The sequence below is a fragment of the Phyllobates terribilis genome, unplaced genomic scaffold (genome assembly GCF_046119375.1).
Source record: "Phyllobates terribilis strain yellow unplaced genomic scaffold, ASM4611937v1 Scaffold_1__5_contigs__length_1240528914, whole genome shotgun sequence".
Classification (NCBI taxonomy): Eukaryota; Metazoa; Chordata; class Amphibia; order Anura; family Dendrobatidae; genus Phyllobates; species Phyllobates terribilis.
In genome coordinates this window covers 541,779,343-541,793,799 of record NW_027362761.1, presented here as the reverse complement: position 1 = coordinate 541,793,799, position 14,457 = coordinate 541,779,343, and the positions used below count along the sequence as shown (strand labels likewise).

Genomic DNA, 14,457 nt, shown 5'->3' with positions numbered 1-14,457 from the left:
AATCCTGAGGGCAACAGTGGGTCAGCACTGTGTGTAGCCAAGAAATTCACTCCTCAAGATCATTCCTTACAGGAGACCTCCTCCTAAAATGTTCTGTCTCATCGCCAACAGACCATGCTTACCATGTTCCAGAGTAAAGCTGGCAAGAGGGAAAAAGACACCCCAGAGCTGTTGCAAAAGCATTTAGGATGGCATGCTGGCTGCGCAGTGTTAATCTCCATGACACTTATTAAAGAGATTTCAGAAAGCGTGGTCTGCATGGCATTAAAACTAGATTAGTGGATCTGTCTATAATTAAAAAGGGCTTTGGCACTTTCAGAAGACTGGACCCCAAATGCTTTAAAATACCTAAAATTAATACAGTAGGTACTCACCCACCCGGGGTTCAGCAACAGCTCCCCGCTGCAACACGGGTCTTGGCTGCAGCGGTGACGTCACTTCGACAGCGCACATCACCGTTGTAGGCGATCACTGAGCTCGGCGGCCGTGCCGAGGAAGACGGAAAGTGCAGCTGAGCTCAGTAATTGGCTACAGAGATGATAAGCGCTGTCCACGAGATGTCAGCAGCCAAGCAGTGGTGGGTAAACAGTGCTAAACCCGGGAGGCAGAGTATCTGCTCTTATTTTTTTTGAGTGCTGGTGGTCCACTTTCCGGAAAGAAGAAAACCCCTTTTGCTAAAAGTTGGATGGGAGTAGGGAGTTCTGCACCATTTGTCATAGGCAAGCACCCAAACTCCCATCAAGTGAGAAATCTGAGTGTGAGGCCACATTCACACGTTCAGTATTTGGTCAGTATTTTACATCAGTATTTGTAAGACAAACCCAGGAGTGGGTGATAAATACAGAAGTGGTGACGTGTTTCTATTATACACTTTTCCTCTGATTGTTCCACTCCTAGTTTTGGCTTACAAATACTGAACGTGGCCTAACAGAGGATGGGACAAGTCTGAGGACAGGCCGGTACAAGTGGGAACATGGCCGTAGTTATGCATCATCCAGGCCCAAAGCCACAAATTGTATACAATGGAATAATCCCATAATAAAATGCAGTCTAACAGATCACTCAGATTTGTTGCTCTTCACAAACAGAATTCAGTCGTGTGCTTGGAAAAACGATCATCATTGTGCTCTGCTAAGACCCTGGAAACGTAGAAAACTGGACATAACTAATGATATCTTATTGGAGAAACATTTTTTAACTAAAAAGTGTACAAAAATGGAAAATAAAATAAAAGTTATAAACCATGCGCTGACCAATGAATATAAAGGAGTGCTCTTCAGGATGCTGACCTTTGAGGTGGGGGGTATCCTCCGTTTCTGGGGTTTGATGTGTTTCTGCTGCTGGGTCTGCTGTACAGACATCGCCTGGGGGGAGTCCAGGGACAGGTTGGGGAGCTGAATCATTTTGCTGACGTTGGAGGAGGTGTCCACTGGAGACGTCTCCCGCAGTTTCGCCTGTGAGAAGGTCTCCAGGCCAGGAGGAGGCGCTGTGACCGGCTGTACTTGATGCTGCTGCCGCTGTGCGAGCTGACTCAGAACGGGGGACGGCTCCGGCTGCGATTTGAAGTCTGAATTGAGAGAGGAAGAAAGTTTAAAACGCTAGCTTCACATGCACTTGGGAAATAAAAGAAAAACCCACAAAGCACAACAGAAACTGTCAGTAAGATCAAATCCTTCCACCCGAAACCACACATATGAGAACGCAGGAAACCATCAGCACCTTTCAATCTTTTATCTGCTGCTGTATTCCCGAGAAATCAGTGTTTTATGCAAAACGAGACGATAAGTGCTCTGGGTGTGACAGAGCACGTCCATGCCTCCTGTGCTGGATTCCCCACATATTACCAGGCTCTTCAGCTTGATTGATAGCGCAACGCTCTGTGCAAAGTCAAGCAAGGAATTCCGATCGTGAGCCATCGAGCTAAGGAGACTGATGCCGAGCAGGAAACAATCTTGTAAAACAGAGGCTTGTTAATTGCTCTGCCACGCCCACAGCACTTCATGCCTCATTTGCATATAACTGAAAACGCTAATTTCTCGGGAAGGCAGCAACATAAAGAAGACATAAACAGGTGTTGATGGGTTTACATTTCAAAGACCTGCACATGCCAACATATGCAGCTCTGAGGGTCTTATTAACAGTCGCTTTAAGGGGGATTCTATCCATACTTTAACGGGACTAACTCAAATTCTCTGTGGGAATGACTTGGTGGTGGCATGTGTGCTCCGCACAGTCCTATCCATAGTCTGCTGAACAACCGATGTAGTACACAACTCTCTTAGGCAACGCCATAGGTAATGAACAGAGCTAAGGGGTCCTTTTCTCAGGGTTAGTGGGGGTCCCAGCAGTCGGATGTTGGACAGGTGATAATGTTAGGAATACGCATTTAAAGAAGTGATCCACTACTTGGACAACTCCTTCTCATCCCCCACGCTAGGCCTCGATAAAATACTAAAAGCTTATACTCCCCTACCGTGCAGGCACTATTCCCGCGGTGTCGGCACTCGTGGTCCCGGGGCTCCTGTGTGGCTGTTGTGACACGTGAGCCGGGCAGCCAATCAGCGCTGGTGTCACTGGCCCCGGACTCCCTCTTAATGTACAATTTGACAGAAGGCGGAGAGTGTGACGCCGGCACTGATTGGGCTCCTGGCTTTCGTGTCACAACAGCCGCAGAGGAGCCCCGGGACCGCGAATGCCAACACTGCTGGAACGACGCCGGCATGGGAGGCGAGTATAAGTGGTTTTATTTTATCGGGGCCGAACATTTAGATCAAGAAGGGGTTATTCCAGTAGTGGACAACCCCTTTAAATATGTTAAAAGTTTACATAAAATCTGTAATGAGTCGAATAGGGGAGAACAGGATATAATCTTACAGAAGGTGTGGTGTGTGCTTGGGAGTAAAACTTCCAGTAGATGTGGTTGCCAAACTAATCTATCCAAAGATAAAAAGGAAAAATGAAAAATACATCCGTGTGGTCTTTCTCTGATATCAATCTTCAAGTGTTCTAAGCAGACAGCACCACTAAGGGCGCAGTCAGACGACCGTATAAATCAGACCAAGGTCAGGCTCCAATGTGTAGACTGAGCGACAGCTTCATCGAACCGCCGGTCAGTCTGTGCAATGTGGTCCCATTAATATAGTCGTCTGACTGGACGAATGACGCAAAAAACACTCCTTCATGAGGGATAATCTCAGACAATCCTTCCCATCGCAACACGATTCCTCCGCTGTGTACATGAAGAACAGGCTTATAGGAGAAGCGCTAGGCTGTGTGCACACATTGCAGATTTGCTAGCAAAACCTGATGTCAGCAAAGTGAATGAGGAACCTGAAGTCTCATGCACACGTTGAGCATTTTTGACTTGTAGATTTGGTGCAGAAAATAATCTGCAGAATATCAATTCTCTGCGTTTTTCACCCATTGGATGCACTGAAAAAAAACACAGGCAAAGAAATGTGGCAAAAACGCAACATTTTTGAGGCTGAGTTTTCCTGTCAAGAGATGCAGAAATGGTACAGATACTCTTAGAAAAAACCTAAGGGTAACACATTGTATTATAGTGTGAAAGGAATACTTGTCATACCTGAATAGATCAGCCGTAAGAAATAATGTGGCCTTTATGACCACAGACTGTAACCAGCAGTCACACAGCTTCTTGGTATTAGTAGTCCGGTGTTGACATGGTTTATTGCAGAGACTCATTGCCACTACTTTAGTTAAAAAACACTATTACTTACAGGTGCATCTCACTAAATAAGAATATCATCAACACGTTAATTTATTTCAGTTCTTCAATACAAAAAGTGAAACTCATATTATAGAGAGTCATTACAAACACAGTGATCTATTTCAAGTGTTTATTTCTGTTAATGTTGATGATTATGGCTTACAGCCAATGAAAACACAAAAGTCATTATCTCAGTAAATTAGAATACTTTATAACAGCTTGAAAACTGTTTTTTAAATCTGAAATGTACGTTCAGTAAATGCACTCAATACTTGGTCGGGGCTCCTTCGCATCAATTACTGCATCAATGCGGCAATGTGGCATGGAGGCGATCAGCCTGTGGCACTGCTGAGGTGTTATGGAAGCCCTGGTGGCTTTGATAGCAGCCTTCAGCTCGTCTGCATTGTTGGGTCTGATGTCGCTCATCTTCCTCTTGACAATACCCCATAGATTCTCTATAATAGATTCTCTATGGGATTAAGGTCAGGCGAGTTTGCTGCTAATGAAGCACAGTGATACTGTTGTGTGTAAACCAGGTATTGGTACTTTTGGCAGTGTGGACAGGGGCCAAGTCCTGCTGGAGAATGACATTTCCATCTACAAAAAGCCTTTCAGCAGAGAGAAGCATGAAGTGCTCTAAAATTTCCTGGTAGACGGCTGTGCTGACTTTGGTCTTGATAAAACACAGTGGACCTACACCAGCAGATGACATGGCTCCCCAAACCATCACTGATTGTGGAAACTTCACACGAGACCTCCAGCAGCTTGGATTGTGGCCTCTCCACTCTCCCTCCAGACTCTAGGACCTTGATTTCCAAATGAAATGCAAAATTTACTTTCATCTGAAAACAACACCTTGGACCACTGAGCCACAGTCCAGGTCTTTTTCTCCTTGGCCCAGGTAAGACACTTCTGGCGTTGTCTATTGGTCATGAGTGGCTTGACACAAGGAATACGACACTTGTAGCCCATGTCCTGGATACGTCTGCGTGTGGTGGCTCTTGAAGCAATGACTCCAGCAGCAGTCCACTCCTTGTGAATCTCCCCCAAATTTTTGAATGGCCTTTTCTTAACAATCCATTCAAGGCTGCGGTTATCCCGGTTGCTTGTGCACCTTTTTCTACCACACTTTTTCCTTCCACTCAACTTTACATTAATATGCTTGGATACAGCACTCTGAACAGCCAGCTTCTTTAGCAATGACCTTTTGTGGCTTACCCTCCTTGTGGAGTGTGTCAATGACTGCCTTCTGGACATCTGTCAAGTCAGCAGTCTTCTCCATGATTGTGGAGCCTACTGAAACAGACTAAGGGACCTTTTTAAACGTTTAGGAAGCCTTTGCAGGTGTTTTTTGTTAATTATTCTAATTTACTGAGATAGAGGGATTTTTGGTACTCACCGTAAAATCTCTTTCTTGGAGCCTTCATTGGGGGACACAGGACCATGGGTGTATGCTGTTGTCACTAGGAGGCTGACACTAGGCAAAAAAGAAAAGAGCTCCTCCTCCGCAGTATACACCCGCCTACAGGCATCAAGCTCACCAGTTAGTGGCTAAAGCAGTAGGAGGAACTTAAACAATTAACTATGCAATGCCCAACGTGGCACAACCGCGAAACTATATTAGATGCCCGACAGGGCCCACTGTAGCTATGCCCAAAATCAGGGAGGGTGCTGTGTCCCCCAATAAAGGCTCCAAGAAAGATTTTACGGTACCAAAAATCCCTCTTTCTTTATCGCTTCATTGGGGGACACAGGACCATGGGACGTCCTAAAGCAGTCCCTAGGGTGGGAGAACAGAAAAAGGTAGCCACAGACTAGGTCTGACTGCCGGCAATTGCTGCCTGCAGAACCTTCCGTCCAAGACTGGCATCAGCCGAGGAATAAGTGTGGACCTTGTAAAACCTTGAAAAGGTGTGGAGTGAAGACCATGTTGCGGCCTTACAAACCTGAGAAGCTGAAGCCTGATGGCGAACAGCCCAAGAGGCCCCCACCGCCCGGGTGGAGTGAGCCCTTACCCCCGGAGGGGGAGATTTGTCCGAGACGCGATATGCTTCCAAAATGGTAGAACGTATCCAACGGGCGATTGTTGACTTGGAAGCAGGGAGACCTTTGCGAAACCCCTCAGGAACGACAAACAGGGCGTCCGAACGCCGAAGGGGAGCCGTTCTAGAAAGGTACACACGCAGAGCTCTGACCAGATCTAGTTTGTGCAGGGATTTCTCCCGAGGGTGCACTGGGGCCGGGCAGAAGGAAGGCAAAACAATGTCCTCATTGATGTGGAAAGAGGAGACTACTTTTGGCAAAAAGGAAGGCACCGGCCTGAGCACTACCTTGTCTTGATGGAATACCAGAAAAGGTGACCGACAAGAGAGGGCTGCAAGTTCTGCAACCCTCCTAATAGAGGTAATAGTCACCAGAAAAGCCACCTTCCAGGAGAGAAGAGAGGCTGAGATGTCCTGAATGGGTTCAAATGGGGGCTGTTGAAGGACGCTCAGGACCATATTAAGGTCCCATGGAACCACCGGGGGGCGATAAGGCGGCGCTAGGTGAGCCACCCCTTGCAGAAACGTCTTGACCCGAGGACGGAAAGCAAAGTTTCGCTGGTATAGAATAGACAAGGCCGAAACTTGGCCTTTGAGAGTGCTTAGAGAGTCCCGCTTCCAGGCCAGACTGAAGGAAGGCCAAAATGACCGGTAGCGAAAAGGACATGGGAGCTAGCTGATCCTTTTCACAGTGACGAAAGAAAGCTCTCCAGGTTCTGTGGTATATGCGCGAGGTTGCGGGTTTCTTGGCACTAATTAGGGTCTGGATAACGTTGTCCGCAAAACCAGCTTTCCTTAACACTGCGGCCTCAATAGCCATGCCATTAAATTCAGAGACCGAGAACTCTGATGAAGAATAGGTCCCTGAGAGAGGAGGTCTGGACGGTCCGGCAGTCTCCAGGGGGAGTCGACGAGCAGGTTTACCAGATCTGCGTACCAGATGCATCTTGGCCAATCCGGGGCTCTTAGAATTACCGGTACTCCATCTGTCTTGATCTTTTTGACGACCCGAGGGATCAATGGTAGAGGGGGAAAAAGATAAGGGAGCTGGAACTGAGACCATGAGATGACTAGCACGTCTTGAGCGATCGCAAGGGGATCGCGGGACCGGGCTACGAAGGATGAAACCTTGTGGTTTAAGCGAGATGCCATGAGGTCGACGTCCGGCTTGCCCCATCGTAAGCATATCTGATGGAACACCTCGGGATGGAGAAACCATTCTCCTGAGGCAAGGCCCTGCCGACTGAGTAAGTCGGCCGCCCAATTGTCGACCCCCGGAATGTGCACTGCAGAGATTGCCGGAACAGTGTTCTCGGCCCAAACTAGCACTCTTGCCACCTCTTTGAAGACGGATTTGCTGCGTGCTCCTCCCTGACGGTTTATGTACGCCACCGCCGTGGCGTTGTCCGATTGTACGCGGACTGGGAATCCTGCAAGAATGTCCTGCCCTTATCTCCAATATATTGATCGGCAGGGAGACTTCGTGGAGACTCCAACGGCCCTGCACTGTGTGGTGGAGGAAGACTGCCCCCCAACCTATGAGGCTGGCATCAGTTGTGACTACCTGCCAGCGAAGCAGCAGGAATGACCTCCCGGGTCTGAAGGAAGAAGGACGAGTCCACCATATTAGTGACCATCTGACATGAGGAGGTAACCTGATGCGTCGATCTAGAGACGACGGGTTCTTGTCCCATGCCGACAGAAGGGCCAGTTGAAGAGGCCGGGTATGGAACTAGGCAAACGGGACTGCTTCCATGGCTGCCACCATTTTTCACAAGACACTCATGCACAGGCGAAGGCGGCGTGGACTCGGGTCGGAGAGAAGGTGAATCCCCCGACGGATAGAGTCTATCTTCTCCCTTGGGAGAAGGACCCGGGCATGGGTCGTGTCAAACTGCATCCCTAGAAAGGTTAAGCGCTGAGATGGGACCAGGGAGGATTTGTCTGTGTTGATCAACCAGCCTAACCGAGAAAGCGTGTCCAGGGTGATCTGGAGACTGTGGAGACAGTCCCTGAACGTGGGACCCTTGATCATTAGGTCGTCGAGGTAGGGGATAATTACAATCCCCCTGGCTCGTAGAATGGCCATGACCGTCGCCATTACCTTTGTGAAAACCCTCGGGGCGGAGGTAAGCCCGAAGGGGAGAGAAGTGAATTGGTAATGTGTGTTCTGGGAGGCAAATCGAAGGAACTTCTGATGTGGTGCGTAAATTGGAATGTGAAGATATGCATCCTGAATATCCACTGAACATAGGTATTCCCCGGCCTCCATCGAGGCGATTACCGACCTGAGGGACTCCATTCTGAAGTGCTGTACGCGTACCTGTCGGTTTAGTTGTTTGAAGTCTAGGATCGGAAGTAGTGAGCCGTCCTTTTTTGGAACGACGAAAACATTTGAGTAGAAACCTGAACACCTTTCTTGAAGGGGGACTGGAACTATAACTCCTGAGTGCAGAAGGGAGGCAATGGCCTGAAGGAAACCGGGAAGTAGAGATGAATGCGGGTGGCGGGACCTGAGAAATCGTGTTCTTGGCATGGTGTTGAACTCGATTTTGTAGCCTGAGGTCACTATCTCCTTGACCCAGGCATCCTCTATTGCCGATACCCAGGGGTCTCGGAACAGAAGAAGACGGCCGCCCACCCTGGGAGAAATCCCAGCTGGGAGTGACCCGTCATGCTGAGGAAAACCTGTTGGATTGAGATCGGGATCCAGAGGACTTGGCAGAGCGACCCTTTGCGCGCCAGCTGGGAGTGGGCCTAAAGGTAGGCTTACGTTTGTCTTGCTGTGCTGGGGTACGGTCCTGTTGAGAGGAGGGTCCTGGTTGAGAGAACCGACGAAAGGACCGGAACTGAAGGTAACGTTTTCTAGGAAAAGGGCGATTAGGTCTCGGCTGAGGAAGGGAAGTGCTCTTGCCCCCAGTGGCATCAGAGATGATCTGGTCTAATTTAGACCCAAACAGTCTGGAGCCATGAAAAGGGAGATTTGTTAGTGATTTCTTGGAAGCCGGGTAGGCGTTCCAAGCCTTCAGCCAAAGAATCCTACGTATAGCGATGATATTGCTGGAGACGCGTGCTGAACAGGTAGCGGCGTCGGGGGATGCCGTGAGGAGATATTTCCCTGCATGGGCAATCTGATCCGCTAGGTCAGCCAGATCGTCTGGGGAAGCCCCGGAAAGGATGCCCTGCCTAAGCTGTTTGGCCCATGCGGAGACTGCCTTTAATACCAAAGTTGAGGCGAAGGAAGGACAAAAGGAGGTGCCAGCAGCCTCGAAGGCTGACTTAGCCAAGGCCTCAACCTGTCTATCTGTAGTGTCCTTGGGGGAAGAACCATCTGGGAGGGACAGTACCGTCTTAGCCGAAAGATGACAGACAGGAGGATCCACAGAAGGGGACTCCGTCCATTTGCTGACGAGGTCATGGTTAAATGGGTATAGCATGTCTAACTGCTTCTTTCCAGTGAAGCGTTTCTCTGGATGCTCCCATTGTTTTTGAAAGACACCGTCAAATTCTGAATGGTTAGAGAAGATGCATACCGGGTGCTTAATTCTCTTGAAGGAAACGGCGTAGTCCTGAGAAGGGCTCTCGTCCTCTTTAACATGCAGAGTGTGATTGACGGCCGATATAAGGCCGTCAACCATGTCCTGGACTTTAGAATATTGGACGGTGTCGGATCCAGAGTCAGAATCTGATTCAGTGTCAGATCCCGGAGCGGCCTCTTGGGAAGAGGTGTGAGATGCAGGGAGCAATTTGGAGTCTGGAGAGCTGGAGGATGAGCTTGTGTGAGTCCGTTTCTGAGAACGTGCCCTCGGTCTGCCCTTAGATGGAGGGGGCAGGGGTGCCTGCGAATCGTCCGTTGGAACGTTCGGAGCACTGGTGGCCGTGGATAGCATGGGCAAACGTTCTAGGACCTGCACCAGAGATTGAGATACCTTGGTGAGGTCAGAGACAGACTGGGACATAGCAACAGCCCACTCCGGAGGAGGGGGAGTTACCTCGTCCTGGGCAGCAGGGGGGTCTTGGGGTGCCAGCATGGTGGGAGGCTTGCAGGTCGAGCAGAAAGCCGTTGTCAGACCCGCGGGCCACTTAGTACTGCAAAGAGCACAGGCGTAATATGTGACTGTGTGAGTGGGACGGACAGAAAGCTCCCTGGGTTTGAGCATATGTGCCTGACCAGAAATACTGCAGAGGAGGGAGCCTGTGTGGTGCCAGAGTAGGTCCTACCCGGTCTGGAATGTGCACGGTCCTGTATCCCCCGTCAGAAAGTCCGGAGCCGCGGAGACAGGAGCGGGGCTGCGGTGATGAGGCAGGGAGATAGAATGCTGCTGCCGGAGCCAGACCGAGAGCAGCATAGAGGGGCGGAGCCGTGTTGTTCTGAGCGAGCTAAAGCTCTGATACGTAGAGGAGATGGGGGCGGGCTTAAGAACTTGGCCGCTGAAAGGCCCCCGGGATAAAAGTGGGTGTGACGGAAGCGTCATAACGCTCCACAGTCCTGATTGGCCGTTTTCCAGGAGGGGCGTGTACCCGCCCGAAAGAGAAACGCCCACCCGAACCCGCCCCCCGAGAGAAAGCGTGGGCAGAATTGCCGCGCAAAAGAGGGAGAGAGAAACGGGGGGGGGGTTTGTTGTTCTGTGAGGGACACCATGCTGGGGAACGCCATTGAGTATGAGGCCCTCGGTCCGTCTATCCGATGTCTGAGGAGAGGGGGCGTGGCCAAGCGCTGCAGTAGGTAAGTGTCGGCGGGGAAAAGAGAAGCTTCCCTATTAACCCATGATTTGTGGGGCCCGTGCATAGCTGAGATGAGAGGGCTGAGGGAGCAGCAGGGATGGATTGTACCTTTCCCGATGACTGTTCTTGCTCCTTCCCTCTGAGGATGTACACAGGAGGTCCTCCGTGGATAGGGGGGATCCTGGCTTTTCCTCCTTCCCGCACTGACCGGTCCTGGACAGTGCAGGAGACTGTGTCGACCCCAGAATCTGGGGGAAGGTCACCGTAGTGACCACCGTCTCCCTCCCAGGCCGCTCCGAGGAGGGTGCTGGGGTGGGGAATGGGCAAGGACTGGCTACCAAGAATCACCCTGAGACACCCTAAGGTGACAGGGGATAAGTCCTACCCAGCGGGTCCGAGAGTGGGCGATGTGGGGGTAGCCACACTGCTCTCTCGGTCGCTAGTGGGTTAACAGGGGACGCTATGTGGCCTGTTAGCCTGAAGAGCTGTATCTGAAAAATAAAGAAGAAATGTTAATAAACACAACAGGGGTGGATCTGAGAAGATCCAGGTCTACCTCCTACAGACACTAAGCTTAAACTGGTGAGCTTGATGCCTGTAGGCGGGTGCATACTGCGGAGGAGGAGCTTTTTTTTCTTTTTTGCCTAGTGTCAACCTCCTAGTGACAACAGCATACACCCATGGTCCTGTGTCCCCCAATGAAGCGATAAAGAAAATGCCTTTTGTGTTTTCATTGGCTGTAAGCCACAATCATCAACATTAACAGAAATAAACACTTGAAATAGATCCCTCTGTTTGTAATGACTCTATATAATATACGAGTTTCACTTTTTGTATTGAAGAACTGAAATAAATTAACTTTTTGATGATATTCTAATTTTGTGAGAAGCACTTATATTTTGCACCATGCCTGAATTACACACTGCATTATGCTCCAGAGCTGTAAGCAATGTTGTTTGCCATTTTTGGACCTCTCCAATAACCAGACACCCGCGATACATAGCACAGTTATTTTCAGACATTGCCTAATGTAAAGGATGAATGCAAATGTCCAAAGCAAGCACTGAACAAGCAAGGTATGCTGGGCGATGCCTGCTCTGAAGACTACAGAAAAGTGAATGCAGCTCTGTATTATAACACCGGCTGTAACTCACACCCATGTGACATGGCGTCCGAAAGGTGGTATCCAGATCACTCAGAATTATTGTTCTCCTCAGACACAGTTCAGACGTGTGCTTGGAAAAATTGACATCATTGCGTTCTGAGTAGACCACCAGTGCCTTACTATCCAGCTGGTATTAGAAGCCGAATGATACAAGCCCTCTTTAAACAATGGCCGTGATGGCAAGTACTTGAAGGACTGGACTGCATGAAACAGCAAAACGGCTGCAGATTGCAAGGGTCAATCAAAGCACAGACAGAAGATGTTCAGGTACGAGTAAAGTATTGAACCCAACGTAAAGGATTGCCAAAGAGAACTACAACAGGGCACCAATTAACTTGCCTTTCAGATCTCTTCATGAGCTCACAGGTGGTAATAATATCTGACGGTCAGTAACGGGGGCGGTAACAAGAGGATATATGTCGGAGCTTCGAGGTTGCTCTTACCAAACTGAGAGAGGACCGATTGCTGCGGCACGGGCTTTATGTCCCAAGAAGAGGAGGCCGTGGTACTGCCACTCTGTTGAGAGCTTGGGGTTGGGAATTGCCCCAGACCCGGGTTCTTCAGCTGCTCCAGTATCTGGGCCCCAGCAGAATTTGTCAGTTTTGTAGAGCCGATCTCACCAAACCCAGATCCGAGGACAGAGGACTATACAAAAGTCAAGATAGAAACACAGTTATACAGGTGCGCAAGCTGTCAGTACCACCGTTAAATGGGTTCTTAGAAAACTGTTCACCCCCAAAGCAGTTAAACAAAAAACAAACAAACACACAAACGGTGCTTTACTCAATGTCCTCAGGTCCAGTGCAAAATCTCCGCCGCGGCTCCCGATGTCTATAATTGTCTGCAGTCAGTGAACTCAGCGGCTCTAACAGTCAACCCGGGCAAAGGCGCCAATCTCAATGATTGGCTGCAGTGTTGCTGACATGTCAGTGCTGCAGGCAATAATAGACACCGAGAGCAGCATTTTGTTTAAACAAACTGCAAATAGACAAAGACTTTTCGAAACCCGAAAAACTTTTTTATTATACATCTGTAGGGGAGAATTTATCATAGAATGAATATATGTGATGCCACTTTTCTATGGGATACACTTGCTACAATTAAAGGACAGAAGGTAAAAGTAGACTGACAAGCGGTTAATAATGTATCAAAGTATCCCCCCTCCCTGTGTTGTGGACTAGCTAATAACTATTAAATATAAAAAATATAAAATAAAAAGCAACTTCTTAAAAAGTTGCAAATGCTCAAACCCTTTACCAACTGGTTCCAACACTGTCGAGCTGGAGCAGCCAAGGATCAAGTTGGGGTAAAAGCTTCATAGAGGACAATAAATGAGTTCCCCCCAACATCTGCTCTCACACTAGTGGATTGGGATGTGACGTACCAGACTGGGTGGCGTGAAGCTGCTGATCGCGCCGGCGCTGGTGGCCGCAGGCGTGATCTGAGAGCTGTGCTGAGAATTCGTGAACACCAGCGCCTGCCCGAAATTCTGCTGCTGGGTAGACTCAAACCCTACAGAACCGGCCTCATTGTTTTGCTGCGGTTTCTGGAGCAGGGCTACCAGGTCAATGCTGAAAACAAAAAGTAAAGAAGTCAAAACACTACAAATAAAAAACGACAGAAGTTATTAGTAGATTCATGTCCAATGCTAATCACTACCGGTGGATGAGGGGCGAAAACCCTCAGCTGCTACGTCACATACCTCTGCCCGGGTGTAATGTGGTTTTCGGTGGGTACAGAAGATGCAGTGAAGACCTTTGTTTCAGAAAGCTGCAAGAGAACACAAAAATTATCATACAACTTCAATAGATATTTACCTAAAGAGTTACTTTGTAAATACAAGATCCAGAGTTGTAGACTAATCCAGAGCTGCATTCTCAATTCTGCTGTGTATTATAAGAAACATTAGGAAGTTTGTTGACAACCCCCTAAAACCTTAATCGTAACTTTATCCTTCATTACTAAAGATTAAACCCGCTCAGAATATTAGGGCGAGCGTTGTGCACAGACTAAACGAGCAGGACATGCTGGGGGAGTTCAGCTGTGAAGCCCGCAGTTGTGATCTCTGGACTGTGCAGACTGGAGCTGGACTAGCCAGAAATATGGAATTATTAAAGTAGTTTATACCATCAAACTTTTTTTTTTTCACGTGTTTTGGGATAAACTCTCTGCCAAAATCTGCCCCAAAAAAGTATTTTTATTGTTTGTAACTGAAGCTCACATTGCCGTTTATCTCACTTTATTGAAGCAGTTTCCACTTGTGATTTTCTACACGGTAGATAGTAAGTCACTGGGGTTTGTGTCCAACCTGCAAATAAGTGGCAGATCTGCAGGGACAAGTCCTAAATTTTTGTTAACTGCCCGTGAATGTACCCCTTAAAGCAAAATTTAACTTTGGAGCATTTTGCAGACCTTTAAAATTACTTGCAAATTGGTGGGGGTCCAAGTCTTGAGACCAATAGCTCAAAAGGGTGTAGCTCAGGAGCCAGCTCTCAGCTCCTGCCTGATTGGACTACAAGACCTATCGCCAGCGCAAATCAGGCCCACCCCACCCCTCCTCCCCGGTGACACTCAGGCCCAACCAAACACTCAGGAGAACACACACACAAACACCCCCCCCCCCCCCATCCCCCGGCGACAGTCAGGACCACCACCCCGACGACACTCAGGAACCTGCCCACCACCCTTCCCCCGGCGACACTCAGGCCCACCCCTACCCCTCGGCGACACTCTCCTGCTTGCACTTCTTAGCAGTTTACTGAACTATTGGTTTGGTCTTGTGGCCCAGATTCCAA

The 14,457-nt window shown here is 48.9% G+C and overlaps 1 protein-coding gene and 2 non-coding genes across 16 annotated transcripts in view; all 3 read right to left on the bottom strand.

The window, feature by feature from the left end:
• UBAP2 (ubiquitin associated protein 2) overlaps positions 1-14,457 on the bottom strand; it is a 61,457-nt gene that overhangs the window by 26,071 nt on the left and 20,929 nt on the right. For all 14 annotated transcript variants that reach the window (XM_073680406.1, XM_073680405.1, XM_073680416.1 and 11 more), the window contains exons 10-13: positions 13,365-13,432; positions 13,047-13,233; positions 12,106-12,307; positions 1,290-1,567 (exon numbers count right to left, since the gene is read on the bottom strand). In XM_073680406.1, the coding sequence (XP_073536507.1) occupies positions 1,290-1,567; positions 12,106-12,307; positions 13,047-13,233; positions 13,365-13,432 (735 nt within the window). The remainder of the gene's footprint in view (positions 1-1,289; positions 1,568-12,105; positions 12,308-13,046; positions 13,234-13,364; positions 13,433-14,457) is intronic.
• Positions 1,052-1,134, bottom strand: LOC141175265 (small nucleolar RNA SNORD121A). Its single transcript, XR_012253027.1, has one exon. It is a non-coding gene; the product is annotated as a small nucleolar RNA SNORD121A (small nucleolar RNA).
• On the bottom strand, positions 11,682-11,764 carry LOC141175254 (small nucleolar RNA SNORD121A). Its single transcript, XR_012253026.1, has one exon. It is a non-coding gene; the product is annotated as a small nucleolar RNA SNORD121A (small nucleolar RNA).